Source organism: Ylistrum balloti, unplaced genomic scaffold (genome assembly GCF_031769215.1).
Source record: "Ylistrum balloti isolate Yb309-2 unplaced genomic scaffold, AGI_CSIRO_Ybal_v1 Utg370104, whole genome shotgun sequence".
Taxonomy (NCBI): Eukaryota; Metazoa; Mollusca; class Bivalvia; order Pectinida; family Pectinidae; genus Ylistrum; species Ylistrum balloti.
In genome coordinates, this window is record NW_026782129.1 from 1,758,319 (window position 1) to 1,776,661 (window position 18,343).

Consider the following 18,343-nt stretch of genomic DNA (forward strand, 5'->3'; position numbering starts at 1 on the left):
ATTTTAAAAACCACTTTTCTCACTGAATGTTCACTTTTAATTCCGTAATCGTCCTTTAAAAGCAATTCCACAATGTAAGAGGTAGGTTTTATCCACAAAATTCACAATGCAATTAATTCACCAAGCCTGTAAATTACAGGCTTATTAATATTTATGACAGGTAATAACGATTAAGAGATAAAAACCTTTCATGTTATTCAATTACAGAATAAAACTAAATATCATAAAAATAAAATAAAAACAAGTAAGTCAGGATGAAAAAAAGAATACTGGTCAACATAATATGAACACAATTCTAATTAGAACCGCGACTGTTAACAAAAGTCAAATTAATATCATGTCTCCTTATCAAGAAGTGGCAATAGATTAATAATGAAACCATGGGATTCAGTAACAAGGAAGATACAGAGCGTAGTCTTATAAATATAACTATAGAAAATATCCCCCCGTAAGCTGATGGCAACTATGAAATGTGTTTTTCTTAATTCTGCTTTAATACTAAAAAGTCTGTTTCATAAAAATAACACATATAATACCTTTGACACTTTTGGTAAAACCTGCAAAAATTGAACAAAAGAAAAGCATTCCGTTCGCAAAATTCAATTGATTTTTGTAACCTTGAGAGAGGAGGAAGAAGAAACAAAAATGAAACAACGTGTTTTAACTAAACGAAGAGATTGTGATGAAAACATTGAGCAATCGATAAGATAAGATATGAACATTTCATTCATGTGAGGGGAGAGAGGTGGGGAGAGAGTGGAAGGAAATAATAAACAACCAATTTCAGGATATACAATCTGAATATAATCATAAAAAGTACCAGACGGATAATATAATGGAAGCATACTCTAAAATCAAACAGCAATGTACTACAATTACACTTCATTAATTGATTATATAATATATAAGGTTCAAAAGGAAGCTGACCAAACTTTAATGGATGGATCCAGAATCCGTACCTGAAAATCTTATAAGCTATTGGCGTCAAGTAGGCGCAGTATTTTGTCCTCCTTCCATAACGTATAATATCAGTAAGAGAGCCAACACTTTGTTATCCAGTTAGTGTCTCACTCTTTAAAGGTACTTACATTATATATACAAATACACATGTTAAATAATTTGATAAGTAGCATTTTCTTGTCCCATTGTATTGAACGCACAGTATCACCGAGACAGGGAGATATCAATCACTTGATCAATACTATCACTGAGACAAGGAGATATCAATCACTTGATCAATATTATCATTGAGACAAGAAGAGATAAATCATTTAATCAATATAATCATTGAGACAAGGAGCGATAAATAATCTGATCAATATAATTTATCACAGACAGTCTGATTATCATCAAGTCATTTTGCAGCTTTTTTCTCCGTAAGCTTGTGTATTAAATATATACATTTGCTGGTTATTAAACCACGGTTAGATATGTAATTTACAAACGTGAGGTCAAGCAGATAATCCTTGGTCATATTAATGTTTACTGTATTTTGCATAACCAGCATGAACAGGAAATATCAATGACAAACATGAAATATAAGATATATATGATTATCAGAACTGTGGGGAACATCGTTTAAAAATTTCCAGGAGAAATAGCCGACCCTAACCATGATACAATCAACTGGGAATTGATTATCTTATATGCAAAGAAGACACATATGAATGTCACAACATTTAGACTTTTTTTAAACATTAACGACAGTTTTTATCATTAAAGACATACAAGTTAAAAACAGATATTCGTTACATGTATGACATAAGACATGGTTAAATACAAAAACTTGTGCCAAATTCCTTCACGATGAAACATGTTTAAAGTAACATGAAATGCAACTCGATAGAAATATGAATATGAATGTGTAATTAAATGATAAATACTTGCACCAGTATGGCCAAACAAACCTTATATGTGTCGTCATCAATATATATCATTGTATCAATAGGTTTCTTATCTTATTCTATGGTGTGCATGTACATATTAGTAACTAAACACAAACCTAATATAGAACATACAATCCTTATTATAATATTAATGTATTAAACCTTACAAATTAAGATGACAATGGTTTACCAAAATTCAGGCTATATCTAACGATGGATCTAACGACGAAGAAATTACTTCAATATATTTTTGTCTTTCATCTGATAAACTGTGATATTTTGAAATATATGAAGATGAATTTGATGTCAATACAGTTCGTAACGTAGAATCATCCAGCAGGGCCTCGCATTTCTGTTGGAATTCCTGATAACGACAACATTATTCATGTAAGAGAAATATTTAGCATTACATAACCAACTAGTAACAGAGGTGTCAAACTCTACCCTCGTACCTCGTTATCTGGAACTCGTATAATTCGAAATCACTTTTTAATTCGAAGCAATTCGTCGGTCCCTGCCTGCCGTTTCACAAAACATTCCAATTCATTTAAATCGAAATCTCGAAATTTTCCCATGGTTCCGCCAAGTTCGAGATAACGAGGTTCGACAGTATCTCACCATCAATAATTAGGAACCAAAATCATGCTATTTAATTTAACTTGTCAGAAAATAAACGAAATTATCTCATATTTTCTCAAAAAGGAAAAAAATCACTGTCCTTGGGCATACTTAGCCACGTGTAAAAAATCCTTTTTAATAAAATTTAAATCTAAAAAGATTTTTACGGTTTACAAGAATAAGTATTAAGATCATTTACGTAAGTTCATCATTAAGAAAACAGAATTTCAACTTTACATTAATTTATAATCGATATTCCATAAACTAAATGTTTGCATCTACACTGTACTTTGTACAAAAGATCGCGTTATATACGTACGTCACATGAATTGAATACAAGGCCATTAGTACCGTCGGTTACTATTGCACGGTTACCAGGAATATCCCGCACCAGGACAGGAACACCTAAATCCATTGCCTTAAATACAAACAAAAGCTTCCCTAGTTACGAAATATTCACTGAATTATGAGCAATGAAAACAATGGAATCTAAAGTATAAAAACTTGGAAACGCTTGAAGCAAGACATTTATATAGTATAGATATATCAATCGATAGAATGTAATGGGTTCAATCAAGTATTGTTAGCTTAATGTACGTATCTTATAACACTTCAAAACAGGACCGGAAATAACAGTTTGATTTCAAATACAAGGAACTGAATATCAGATAAGAGGCAACGGACGTCGACTTTAAAAAAATCATAATTATTCTTAAAAGTCATTAATACTAAATGGAATGTTTGATTGATCATTAGTAAGATATTTTAAAGATTCTTATTAATATCAAATTCTACCAATATCATATTACGTTGGAATCAATTTTCTTTTATAAACAGACTTTGCTTATTAAAAAAAACAATGAGACACAATTACACATCATTAACACGTAGTAATACATGTTTTCAGTAGTATATAAATGCTACCCATATCGTAGTCAGGGCCTATTTAATAGAGCACCTGTCAATTACATCTAAATTGCTCGTGTTTAACAAGATACCGTGTACATTTAGCATGACTTGGAGAAAATCTGAGATCTTCAAAACAGTTATTACAATGCTAAGGTTGGTCTATTCGTCCACATTGACCACAAGTTACTTACCTCTAAGATAGCGACCGCCATACCCTCACTTTGGGACGAGTTGACGAGAGCGAAGCTTCCTCTAATAGCTGCGTGTGTATCGGCTGCACTTAGGCCAGGTATATATACCACACCAGGTACACTAAAACCACAAACGGAAAAGATGAAAGGACGTTTGAATTATATATTATATAAATTGTGTATATCACAAATTTCCTATTGGCAGAAACTTCTTATATGACTTAAAATAGCGCTTCTCCTATAGGCCCATCATCCGAAGAAGTGTTTCTCCTATAGGCCCATCAACCGACGTAGTGCTTCTCCTATAGGCCCATCAACCGAAATAGCGCTTCTCCTATAGGCCCATCATCCGAAGTAGTGTTTCTCCTATAGGCCGATCAACCGACGTAGTGCTTCTCCTAATGCCCATCAACCGAAGTAGCGCTTCTCCTGTAGGCCCATCAACCGAAATAGCGCTTCTCCTATAAGCCCATCAACCGAAATAGCGCTTCTCCTATAGGTCCATCAACCGAAGTAGCGCTTCTCCTGTAGGCCCATCAACCGAAATAGCGCTTCTCCTAGTAGCCCATCAACTGAAGTAGCGCTTCTCCCTGCCATTTGTCAATCTTCGTTCTTTTATAAAGTAATTAACAATAGCAGCGTTTCTCCCAGCGAATGTGTCGGCCATAATAGCAGTTATTTTATACAGCAATTAACAATAGCGCAGAACTTCGGCACACGATTTGTCAACAATACTGACTTTCCTGCAGGTATTCACATTAAATGCAATAAAAAATTATCTAACATTAAAATATTAACGTTGATAAATCCTTTACACTCGAGTTTACTTTCTTTCTCACACTCACATATGACGTTAAACAGAGGAGGGTAATAATAATAGCCTTGCCAAGGTTAGCATTTATTTTTCGTCGGTTAAGCTGTATTAGATGCAATGGACAATGCAGGGAATTATTTTGATTTACAACAAAAAGACGAAAATATGAAAGATTGCAAAATAGAAACTTGATTGCTGTCTCAAAAGTGATATTTAACTTGGCCAAAATTATTGAATTTGTCTCTCATTCCTCTTATTCTTCTTCACAAGAAACCATTTCTTTGCTTAGCACAGACATTCAACGTGTGTACATTGTAAGACTTAAACAATCAACTTAATAAACTTACCCCTAAATCGGCCAACGAATGTAATATCAATGAAATATTTTGACCTCTCTTGGAAATTCTGACATCACTTATATTAAGCTAAATTTACACGATGTATGATCCATGAAGCCGAAGAGGGTCACATTTTTGAAATATCTAGAACAGTACTGTACCTTTTCTGTACAAATACTTCCGATGTATCTGAATGGATCTGTCTTGTTTTCTTACTGTTTTCTTCATACAAAACATTCCTTTAACTAATAATTTTCTATTGTTACAAAAACATACCCACTGATGCCGGCCATAAATTCGTCTTTGTATGCTGCATCTGCCTGCAACACAACGTGAATTGTACATATTTATCACCTTATCATGTACAATGTTCACTACAGAAAAAATACTTATTAAGCAATGTTACAAGCATTTTCATTCCAACGTTAATAATAAAGAAAATGTTTTTACAAATTACTTACCATAGATCCAAGAATAACATAGAAGACATCTTTTCTTCTTTTGTGTAGATCTGTAATGCAATATCATAAATGTACCTTATCTAGAACAGAATTTGCAGCGTTTTTCGCAAAAGCTAACAATTATTTAGCACTCCCCTCATGACAGAGTGCGTGAGCAAATGTTGTACATATCATGCTTCTACTAGCGATCAAACCCTTTATCAATGGCGTTCAGCGATCAAGCCATTCATTACCACCACCTAGCGATCAAACCCTTCATTACCAGCGCCCAGCGATCAAACCCTTCATCACCAGCGCCCTGCGATCAAACCATTCATCACTAGCGCCCAGTGATCAAACCCTCATCACTGGCGCCCAGCGATCAAACCCTTCATCACTGGCGCCCAGCGATAAAACCATTCATCACCAGCGCCCAGCGATCAAACCCTTCATAACCAGTGCCCAGCGATCAAACCCTTCAGTACAAGCGTCCAGCGATCAAACCCTTCATCACTTGCGCCCAGTGATCAAACCCTTCATAACCAGTGCCCAGCGATCAAACCCTTCAGCACAAGCGTCCAGCGATCAAACCCTTCATCACTTGCGCCCAGCGATCAAACCATTCATCACTAGCGCCCAGCGATCAAACCCTTAATCACTGGCGCTCAGCGATCAAACCCTTCATTACCAGCGCTAAGCAATCAAACCAAATCAAAATTAATATATATCACCAAGTAAGATGGTGACCATTATCTTGAACATGAAAATAGAATCTTGTGACACAAGTATTCGGAGAAGCTGTTTTCACATAATCATGGAAAGAGAAAATGCTTTCCTATTAAGAACTTCATGTTGGATGTAAGTTTATCTCAATCAGTGTTAAGACAGTTACAGATCATTGCATTATCATTTAGCTGAAATAAGAAGCTATTCTATCACAACAGAGCAATGTGTGTGCTCTTCAACCACAAGTATACACAATCTGCTTAACAAAGGCTACATCACTAGTCTCTCTAGTAAAGCGTATATTTTCTGTATGTACTGACACACATGTACAAGTTTCTCATTGGCAGCATACCACTGTATGGATCATCCAAATAGGTTCGACCACAACGGATTACGTATTATCTTCATCTGTAGGCTACAGTGATCCCTCCATAGTACATTTCTGACACAATGTAGAATGTGTATCTAATCTAAGACTTCCGTCTATTGTAGGCTAATGGCATCCAGTCATGTCTGCTACGGCCTGGGGTACATACATGGCGCTCGTTAAGTAATGTATCATTAAACGCCCCAGCAGACATGCAAGTCATTCAGATTCTGTTTTTGTTTGTTCTGTAATGTTTCCTGATAACTGGCAATGTTTGACAACTATTTTGTTCATATACCGAGCAGTCAATGTCACGTGTATAGTTTCAGATTTACTATATCAAAATAACAAAAAATGGTGGAAATTTATGTCTCACTGTCCCCACTTTGACTCAACTGAAAGACTAGTTTGTGATGTTATGATATCTTCTCTGTGTGTTGAAGATATTAGGATGTCACATTGTCAAATAGTATACACCAATGAATAATTTGATACTGATATGAAGAATGAAAAATTGTGATTCCTAGTAAAAACTCATTTCAACTTTAATTTTCTTCAGTCACCTCCAATGCTTCAATTTTTTTAGTCCTTAAAATGACTGACGAGTCTAAGAAGAATGAAACAGCTATATGATGCAGTTTTGATTCAATGCTTGGTTCAGTTTTATCTAACTCTAAATTTGGAATAAAAAGTGTTATTCTCTTGTGTGTCTGGTAACATATGACCTTGTTCCAAAGTAATGATTATCTGTCCTTCAATGATATCAATACATGCATGTTTACTGCATTTCGTACAATTGTTACACACAAGATTCACCTCATTAATCATTATATATCACTGTAATTTGACAGGTCATGAAGGGCCTTGAATTTGTCTTCTTTCAGCCTAAGAGATCATAGTAACTGTTATAAGCCTGTATAGTAAATACCCAGCCTGTATTGTAGTAACTGTTACGAGGCTTACCCAGCCTGTATTGTAGTAAATGTTAAGAGGCTTACCCAGCCAGTATCATAGTAACTGTTAAGAGGCTTACCCAGCCTGTATTGTAGTAACTGTTAAGAGGCTTACCCAGCCTGTATCATAGTAACTGTTAAGAGGCTTACCCAGCCTGTATTGTAGTAACTGTTAAGAGGCTTACCCAGCCTGTATTGTAGTAACTGTTAAGAGGCTTACCCAGCCTGTATTGTAGTAACTGTTAAGAGGCTTACCCAGCCTGTATTGTAGTAACTGTTAAGAGGCTTACCCAGCCTGTATTGTAGTAACTGTTAAGAGGCTTACCCAGCCTGTATTGTAGTAACTGTTAAGAGGCTTACCCAGCCTGTATCATAGTAACTGTTACGAGGCTTACCCAGCCTGTATTGTAGTAACTGTTACGAGGCTTACCCAGCCTGTATTGTAGTAACTGTTAAGAGGCTTACCCAGCCTGTATTGTAGTAACTGTTAAGAGGCTTACCCAGCCTGTATTGTAGTAACTGTTAAGAGGCTTACCCAGCCTGTATTGTAGTAACTGTTAAGAGGCTTACCCAGCCTGTAGTAACTGTAACTGTGTAGAGGCTTACCCACTGTTAGTAACTGTTAAGAGGCTTACCCAGCCTGTATTGTAGTAACTGTTAAGAGGCTTACCCAGCCTGTATTGTAGTAACTGTTAAGAGGGGTACCCAGCCTGTATTGTAGTAACTGTTAAGAGGGGTACCCAGCCTGTATTGTAGTAACTGTTACGAGGCTTACCCAGCCTGTATTGTAGTAACTGTTAAGAGGCTTACCCAGCCTGTATTGTAGTAACTGTTAAGAGGCTTACCCAGCCTGTATTGTAGTAACTGTTAAGAGGCTTACCCAGCCTGTATTGTAGTAACTGTTAAGACTGTAAAGAGGCTTACCCAGCCTGTATTGTAGTAACTGTTAAGAGGCTTACCCAGCCTGTATTGTAGTAACTGTTAAGAGGCTTACCCAGCCTGTATCATAGTAACTGTTAAGAGGCTTACCCAGCCTGTATCATAGTAACTGTTAAGAGGCTTACCCAGTCAGTATCATAGTAACTGTTAAGAGGCTTACCCAGCCTGTATTGTAGTAACTGTTAAGAGGCTTACCCAGCCTGTATTGTAGTAACTGTTAAGAGGCTTACCCAGCCTGTATTGTAGTAACTGTTGTAGTAGAGGCTTACCCAGCCTGTATTGTAGTAAACTGTTAAGAGGCTTACCCAGCCTGTATTGTAGTAACTGTTAAGAGGCTTACCCAGCCTGTATTGTAGTAACTGTTAAGAGGCTTACCCAGCCTGTATTGTAGTAACTGTTAAGAGGCTTACCCAGCCCATAGTAACTGTTAAGAGGCTTACCCAGCCTGTATTGTAGTAACTGTTAGAGGCTTACCCAGCCTGTATTGTAGTAACTGTTAAGAGGCTTACCCAGCCTGTATTGTAGTAACTGTTAAGAGGCTTACCCAGCCTGTATTGTAGTAACTGTTAAGAGGCTTACCCAGCCTGTATTGTAGTAACTGTTAAGAGGCTTACCCAGCCTGTATTGTAGTAACTGTTAAGAGGCTTACCCAGCCTGTATTGTAGTAACTGTTAAGAGGCTTACCCAGCCTGTATTGTAGTAACTGTTAAGAGGCTTACCCAGCCTGTATTGTAGTAACTGTTACGAGGCTTACCCAGCCTATATTGTAGTAACTGTTAAGAGGCTTACCCAGTCTGTATCATAGTAACTGTTAAGAGGCTTACCCAGCCTGTATTGTAGTAACTGTTAAGAGGCTTACCCAGCCTGTATTGTAGTAACGTAGTAACTGTTAAGAGGCTTACCCAGCCTGTATTGTAGTAACTGTTAAGAGGCTTACCCAGCCTGTATTGTAGTAACTGTTAAGAGGCTTACCCAGCCTGTATTGTAGTAACTGTTAAGAGGCTTACCCAGCCTGTATTGTAGTAAATGTTAAGAGGCTTACCCAGCCTGTATTGTAGTAACTGTTAAGAGGCTTACCCAGCCTGTATTGTAGTAACTGTTAAGAGGCTTACCCAGCCTGTATTGTAGTAAATGTTAAGAGGCTTACCCAGCCTGTATTGTAGTAACTGTTAAGAGGCTTACAGCCTGTATTGTAGTAACTGTTAAGAGGCTTACCCAGCCTGTATTGTAGTAACTGTTAAGAGGCTTACCCAGCCTGTATTGTAGTAACTGTTAAGAGGCTTACCCAGCCTGTATTGTAGTAACTGTTAAGAGGCTTACCCAGCCTGTATCATAGTAACTGTTAAGAGGCTTACCCAGCCTGTATTGTAGTAACTGTTAAGAGGCTTACCCAGCCTGTATTGTAGTAACTGTTAAGAGGCTTACCCAGCCTGTATTGTAGTAACTGTTAAGAGGCTTACCCAGCCTGTATTGTAGTAACTGTTAAGAGGCTTACCCAGCCTGTATCATAGTAACTGTTAAGAGGCTTACCCAGCCTGTATTGTAGTAACTGTTAAGAGGCTTACCCAGCCTGTATCGTAGTAACTGTTAAGAGGCTTACCCAGCCTGTATCGTAGTAACTGTTAAGAGGCTTACCCAGCCTGTATTGTAGTAACTGTTACAAGGCTTACCCAGCCTGTATTGTAGTAAGGCTTACCCAGCCTGTATTGTAGTAAATGTTAAGAGGCTTACCCAGCCTGTATTGTAGTAACTGTTACGAGGCTTACCCAGCCTATATTGTAGTAACTGTAAAGAGGCTTACCCAGCCTGTATTGTAGTAACTGTTAAGAGGCTTACCCAGCCTGTATTGTAGTAACTGTTAAGAGGCTTACCCAGCCTGTATTGTAGTAACTGTTAAGAGGCTTACCCAGCCTGTATTGTAGTAACTGTTAAGAGGCTTACCCAGCCTGTATTGTAGTAACTGTTAAGAGGCTTACCCAGCCTGTATTGTAGTAACTGTTAAGAGGCTTACCCAGCCTGTATTGTAGTAACTGTTAAGAGGCTTACCCAGCCTGTATTGTAGTAACTGTTAAGAGGCTTACCCAGCCTGTATTGTAGTAACTGTTAAGAGGCTTACCCAGCCTGTATCATAGTAACTGTTAAGAGGCTTACCCAGCCTGTATTGTAGTAACTGTTAAGAGGCTTACCCAGCCTGTATCATAGTAACTGTTAAGAGGCTTACCCAGCCTGTATTGTAGTAACTGTTAAGAGGCTTACCCAGCCAGCCTGTATTGTAGTAACTGTTAAGAGGCTTACCCAGCCTGTTAAGAGGCTTACCCAGCCTGTATTGTAGTAACTGTTAAGAGGCTTACCCAGCCTGTATACCCAGCCTGTATTGTAGTAACTGTTAAGAGGCTTACCCAGCCTGTATATAGTAACTGTTAAGAGGCTTACCCAGCCTGTTAAGAGGCTTACCCAGCCTGTATTGTAGTAACTGTTAAGAGGCTTACCCAGCCTGTATTGTAGTAACTGTTAAGAGGCTTACCCAGCCTGTATAGTAGTAACTGTTACGAGGCTTACCCAGCCTGTATTGTAGTAACTGTTAAGAGGCTTACCCAGCCTGTATTGTAGTAACTGTTAAGAGGCTTACCCAGCCTGTAGTAACTGTAAGAGGCTTAACTGTAGTAACTGTTAAGAGGCTTACCCCGCCTGTATTGTAGTAACTGTTAAGAGGCTTACCCAGCCTGTATTGTAGTAACTGTTAAGAGGCTTACCCAGCCTGTATTGTAGTAACTGTTAAGAGGCTTACCCAGCCTGTATTGTAGTAACTGTTAAGAGGCTTACCCAGCCTGTAGTAACTGTTAGGTACCCAGCCTGTAGTAACTGTTAAGAGGCTTACCCAGCCAGCCTGTAGGCTTACCCAGCCTGTATTGTAGTAACTGTTAAGAGGCTTACCCAGCCTGTAGTAACTGTTAAGAGGCTTACCCAATTGTAGTAACTGTTAAGAGGCTTACCCAGCCTGTATTGTAGTAAAGGCTTACCCAGCCTGTAGTAACTGTTACGAGGCTTACCCAGCCTGTATTGTAGTAACTGTTACGAGGCTTACCCAGCCTGTATTGTAGTAACTGTTAAGAGGCTTACCCAGCCTGTATTGTAGTAACTGTTAAGAGGCTTACCCAGCCTGTATTGTAGTAACTGTTAAGAGGCTTACCCAGCCTGTATTGTAGTAACTGTTAAGAGGCTTACCCAGCCTGTATTGTAGTAACTGTTAAGAGGCTTACCCAGCCTGTATTGTAGTAACTGTTAAGAGGCTTACCCAGCCTGTATTGTAGTAACTGTTACGAGGCTTACCCAGCCTGTATTGTAGTAACTGTTACGAGGCTTACCCAGCCTGTATTGTAGTAACTGTTAAGAGGCTTACCCAGCCTGTATTGTAGTAACTGTTAAGAGGCTTACCCAGCCTGTATTGTAGTAACTGTTACGAGGCTTACCCAGCCTGTATCATAGTAACTGTTAAGAGGCTTACCCAGCCTGTATTAAAGTAAAATTGTTTCCTATAATTTTCCACTGTCAGCATACTGATTATAAGATCCAACTTTTACTTAAAGAATTGTAAATCTGACAAAATGTCAACAGGATAACTTAAGATTTATCAAATGATAAATATATAACTAGATAACAGATCTGACAAATATATACAAACCCCTGTCTAGGACCATGCTTGAAATCATGACTTTATAACACACACAGAACTTCATATGACTATAGCAGGGTGTGAATATTGTCTTAATTAACAGCTAATAAGCTATTAAATTTAATACATAATTGATAAGGAAGAATGAGACAATGTTTCCAGTTAATTGTAAAAATAACACTGTAAAAAACATAATTGATTAATCTTACCTCCAAACTGCTTGACGAGGTAGAGGGGGTCCTTCACTGGTCTTATACCTCCGACAAACAAAAATATCTTAGGTTCTACCTCTGAAGGAATTTCCAGTCCACAATGGTTTTGAAGGTATTTGATCATTGAGAAATCTGATGGACTGGTCACGACAGCTTGCGGAGAAAAATAGCAACAAAACCAGATATAAGGAAAAAGACATTCAATAGTGTACCTCCAATGACAGGAGTAGTACTACCATGGTAACACAGCAACAAATTGTACTAGAAGCATCTAGACCTTAATGGTCATTCAGGTTACCCTTGATTATAAATACCTCTACATCATAACATCATAAAATTGGTAATAGGAAAAAATAATCAGATGATTACAAAAAAGTAAAGATAACAAAAACAAAAAAAAATAATATTCTTCAACTCAATTTCACAAAATTTCCACAGTCTTTCATATCAATGACACTTGCAGTGAAGCAGAAACTTAAAACGAATTTTCAAGATGGTGGCCATATGGCATTTCAGACAGACCCGAATAAACATCATGAGGAATAGCAGATAATCACTGATATTCACAATCAGATTCGTTAATAAAAAGTCGCATGAAGGCTTTAACAAATTTGAAACCTGAGATGTTCAATATGAGAGAAGGTCAATTCCTTTTTCAAATTGATTGTCGGGTTTTATCCAAGGAACCTACAACAGGTGAAGGTCATTTCTTTTTGCAACCTTTCCTGGGCTTCACCTACGGAATCAATCACTAAAATATAATAAATTTGTGACTGAGCTACAACTTTTGGTAAGTTAGCAGAACAAAATCAAGGACATTAAATATGTGTTTGTGTAATGCTGTATATAGAAATACTGAAATCGAATAACCAAACAATTGATCGTAAATAAACTTTCAGCTTAATATTACCTAAAATCACAAACATTGAAAACACAAATATGAAAAAACCTTTCTGATAAAACATACCTTGCGTTATTTCAAAACATTTGCTAGTATCCAGGGATGGCTTAAAAACAAAAACAAAATTTTCAAAATACATAAAAAGATCCAAGATATTTCTCATTTTCACTTGTATTCTTTTGAAAAATGCAGTTGCTATGAAAACATAAATTAAAATGTAAAAGTTTATGATAGATTTCAAAATAGAAATAAAGAAAGAAAAATTGAGAATAAGAACAGCATTGTAGAGTATATATGTACTTTGTATGTTTTCTATTTTTATAACTTTGTTAGCCATCAGGATGTTTAAAAAAAGAATATCATAATATAATCAAATATATATCAAATTTCTGATTATTTTGTTTTTCTTAATAAATTGTTTTCAACCTCAGCAATAGCTAACACTACTATCATAATTAGGTAATCAACAACACTGTCACATTGCAGTCATGTCACAACTTCAAAGTTTCTTTCTAACTTTTATGCTGTACTAGAGCTATATACATATACATATACTTATCATATTATGTAACACAACTGAAAATGATATTTTTCTTTTCACCATTATTCTACCTTTATCTACAGAGCCCTGAGAATATATAAAGTATATATAAAGTATTCACTCACCCAGAGTAACATAGCTGCATTAAGAAGAGACTGGCTGAATGAAATTATACCTCTGTAACAAAAAGAAAAAAAATTATCTAGATAAAATGACAACTAATTAATTAACGTAACAACAATTTCACAATCAAGTGATTCACTCCCTGAAGAAATCAATAATTGTGTATGCATTGACCTGAAATAAAAGCTTGGGTTACCTCCCTTAAGTTTCAACACGACTTATTCAATTTCTTGCAGTGTGCTTTGAGAAAAAACAAACTATTTGTAATCAAATGTATTAATAACTTTGATGTATAAACAACCAAATTTTGAAATTTGAATACCATTATCAGATGTCTGATTAAATTTGTCTGTTGGGGAAAAAAGATTTTACAAAAAAGAAAGAAAAATTAAATACGAATACCTACTTAGCAAGAAAAACAACCCTGGTCATTACACTCAGTTTGTCAGCATCTGCAGCATAGATGTTGACATCAGTGCCCCCAAATATTAGGATAAATGGCAAATTGGTACCTAAAAGTCAAAAAAAGTATTTTTAATATCAGAAGTTTCTAAAGAAACTTGTTGCTGACTCATATCATGGAATTGTTACAGCTAGCCATGAAGCAAAGAGTCACTCTGAGTAAGATGTGACCCTAAGGTAAATATAATCCCCTTGCTCTGTACTGACTCAGAAAAAAATGAGTTTTACTTCAACCAAGCTGGTAAAACTATGGACAAGTAATCTGCACTCTCTGTTTGTATCATGGCTGTGACACTTGTCCTTTGTTACAGTTAACTCTCAAGAATCATGTCACTGTGTTTGTTATCTTATTTATTGATTCAATTCTGACAAGAAAATTTCTTTAGAATATTGCTGAAATATCTTGCTAATTCCTTAACAACACTGAGGAGAAAATGCTGATAAATAATTATAATGACATATTACAATACCTAGAAGGTGTCGTCCTGCTTTGTATGCATGTAGGGCTAGAACCATCTGGATTTTGTGCTGACTTGCGATGTCCTGTAGCATTTCTGGATCAGTGATAGTGTCCGGATCCCATAGGACACAGGAGTGACCAGCAGTTTCTAGGTGGGACCTGTTTTAGAGATATGTGAAAATACAAACTTTATATAGCGTGAGATGCACCAGTCACCATGAAAAAAAAAACATGACAAAAACAGCAGTCTGCCATTCTTCTGGATATTCTTCTGGTCAGAGTCTGTCTCAAAGCATTCATCTGAAGTATTTATGAAAACTAAAAAAATCTTTGTGAAATGAAATGAGATAATTTTTTCTACTTATTTACAAATATTTGTTAAAACACAAATCAATGGGATGAATTTATAGGGAACAAAGTCCACATTTCAGAACTTGTGGCCTGACAATTACTAAAACATGTAGATAATGCTTTCCACTTAAACATACACATTTCCACCATGTTGGACATTCCTTAACTTTGTGGTCAGATAATGATTACTAATTAAAGGGAAAGTTTATAATAATTTACCAAAAATGATTGAGACTCTGGCAAATAAATAATCTCTATGTGTGGTTGGGTGGCACAGTGGTAAGTAACACACTCGCCTTTCACCTAGCTGTCCGGGGTTCGATTCCCGGAAAATCATGGGGTCATCTGCCCAACCACGTGGGTTTTCCCCAGGTACTGTGTTTTCCTGCCACAGTAAGATTCTTGTTTCCATTTGGGCCAACAAGAGTGATTAATATAAGCTGAAAGTTTGTTTCACAATTGTTGTAAAAATAAATATAGTTTATACTAAATAATCTTTCATTTAGAAGCCCTGGTAATCAGTACTTATTACATCAGGAAAGATTCTACAAAGCTGCTAAAAAAACACTCTAATGCACGATAACAAAAGAATCTGTCTAAAAGGTCAAGGTTCACAAAGTCTAAAATCTTGACTTATATATTGGTACTTCTTAAAATGCTGATGTAATTTTCATGCATTGTCCACAATACATCATACAAATGATTAAGATTCCCTTCAGTACACGGTCTAATATCTGGCTAGGAATGATTGGGGTTGGTGAGTAGATATTAATTTGGGAGGAATTTCTCATTACTAGCAAAAATGAACACAAATGTTAAAAAATGGCTTCATTTCAAGTATTTAATTACCAAATATAGGATTCTGAAAAGATATACAAAAATGTACCAACACCTTGTTTGTATATAAGAAAGAAAAGTAAAAAGCTCTGACAAAAATGTCTTTGATTATTACCTTATCCTCTGTATGGTACTGAAATTCCCACAACCTTTGGCAAGGGGAGATAACAACAGGAATGTTGATCCCATGATCCCAGTGATCAGTCTAACCTCACATCATGTACAGGCTGGTTTTAAAAAAAGGATTGAATACATTTGTCTGTGTTTATTTACATGTATAATTCATCAGAAAAAAAAAATTAGTTAGTTACTGAGAACACACTTCACTGTATATCTGTACTGGTTACTTACATGTACACTTTGTAATATTCATATTCATATTTAAATTTGCCCCTGTCATACTGGCATTCATATGCTCATGAATGTCAACTAAAATTGCTAAATTACTTATTTGAAAGTAGGCAAACAGGTACATATATCTGCATCTGTATTTTTACTTTTTGCCTCGTCTGTCAATATCCAGTTGATAGATAACAAAAGTGTGTATTATGAACGGCAGACGAGACTAGTACATGTATAATATACTAAAGATGTATGTAATATCATGTGTTGTACACAAGTACAATGTACCATAGATGTATGTAATACCATGTGTTGTACGGTGTACGTCTCTATCAATACAGCTATTACACGATACAGTTAGTACTAAGTTACCTACACACGTGCTCATCGGTGCAAACATTATCTCATACACACTCAGATCTCGGTCAAATCTTCATTGCGATATCTGTGTCGCCAGGTCATCACCCTAGTATCTAGGTCAACATTGATCAGTTGACAGTATATGTGTTCATATGATGAACAAGACTCTAAACTATTTGATATTCCGGTCTGATAAAGGTTATGCCAGTTACCTTGTAGTCTAATTAGACTAATCAAAGACTGTGATACTTACATATAATATATACATCGAAAATCAGCGATCAGAAACAATCCACGTCCGCGACCACAGCGCAAAGTGAAACTAGAACAAAACTAGCTCCAGGGGAGGTAATTCCTTCACAACACAACAAAGACGAAAAAGAGGCACTATCTGGCAAGAGTTATAACCCTTCTCTTTTACATCCTGATTAATATTTATTAGTTATTATTCCTGATATTGACTGTCATGATTAAAACTAATATTTTTTATATTTAATTTTATAAATTTTCATAAAAATATTACAGGAATATTAGAAAATAAAACAATTCAAAACAACATTATATAATAAAAAAATTCTGAAGCTGGGTAAGATAATATTTAGCTAAAATCATATGCTTACAATAACACGTTCCATGTTCATAGACGACGGACGTTGCGCCATGGCTATTCCCACTACGGGCCTAATCGCTCACCTGGTAATAGTTTATGATAAACGTAAATTTTTGTACCTGCAACTGCAGGTAGATGAATAGAATCAGTGAAAATTGACACAAACGGGAACAAATACATGAGGAGGCTATGAAATTATCAGACTGGTTTTTTGTTAAAGAACAATAATGACATTGGGAAAAATAATTCTCTGAATAGATATCCTCCAGTTTAATGAGAACCATATATGCATCCCAAGCGTTAGTTTGGAAAAGACTGTATTTCGTTTTTATGCAATAGCTATCATCACGCCCAAATTATTTTTTTCTTCGGGTTAGTTGGTCAAAGGTCACGCGGTCTGTTACATTATAGAATTATAGTAATAGTAAGCATACCCTGACCATATCTGTTAAGTGGACACATGGGATCGCCCTGAAGGTTCAGTGGTCAAAGGTCGCATGATCTGCTACTATAAATAGAAAAAAAAAGTAATACTTAGGTTTCCGCGCAATATCTTTGTTGATCTTGATTCACACACTGAACGCTTTATTACCTGAGATTGTTATCCTCAGAGAAAAAAAAATAGAAATGCAGTTTTACGGTTTAACATAATACCATTTTAGAGCAATATACCTAAATGTGAAATGCAATATTTCACCTCGATTATTGGACAATCCGTCTTCAAATTAGGATACTCTCATGTACACTAGACTGGAATAACGTCAGTTGTCAGACCGATCCCTAATGCCGCGTTTACCCTACCCGAACAGCTACAGCGTGTCTAATTCTGCGTAACATGGCGTACGTAAGGCCATTGGCTGCTCGTACAGAAACACTATATCATTCCTCGATTAGTGCGTTGGTCAGTTGGCGGAGGTTATTTGGGATGTTTGCTTGATTCCAAACTTTTTTTGTCTAATTCATCCCACAAATACTTGATTGTGGACAAATCAGAGCTACATGGAGACCAATCAATAGGGATGACGTCCTGGTTTACAAGAAAGTCCCAACAAACACTCCCAACGTGTGGCCAAGCGTTATCATGCTGAAAGGTCAAATGGTACCTTTTAATGAAAGACAACGTGTGGCTTCAGGATCTCATATCAATGTTTACAGTTGATACATTCCCGTTGATGATCCCTAAATACGTCTTTAAACCATGGGAAATCCCTCCCCAAACGATAACCGACCTATCCTCAAATCTGCCGTCTCCAAAACACAAGCTTTAACCATCGCATACGACGTGCTCGA

At 36.5% G+C, this 18,343-nt stretch overlaps 1 protein-coding gene across 1 annotated transcript; it reads right to left on the reverse strand.

Moving 5' to 3' along the window:
• Positions 1 to 233: 233 nt before the first annotated feature.
• Positions 234 to 16,710, reverse strand: LOC132550091 (glycosyltransferase 1 domain-containing protein 1-like). Its single transcript, XM_060214105.1, has 12 exons — positions 16,697 to 16,710; positions 15,857 to 15,968; positions 14,564 to 14,712; positions 14,038 to 14,143; positions 13,634 to 13,685; positions 13,034 to 13,073; positions 12,064 to 12,219; positions 5,218 to 5,267; positions 5,033 to 5,076; positions 3,605 to 3,725; positions 2,824 to 2,922; positions 234 to 2,250 (listed from the first exon to the last, which is right to left on the reverse strand). The coding sequence occupies exons 2-12, from the start codon at positions 15,928 to 15,930 to the stop codon at positions 2,083 to 2,085; spliced, it is 1,059 nt and encodes a 352-aa protein (XP_060070088.1). The 5' UTR covers positions 15,931 to 15,968; positions 16,697 to 16,710; the 3' UTR covers positions 234 to 2,082.
• Positions 16,711 to 18,343: the final 1,633 nt, after the last annotated feature.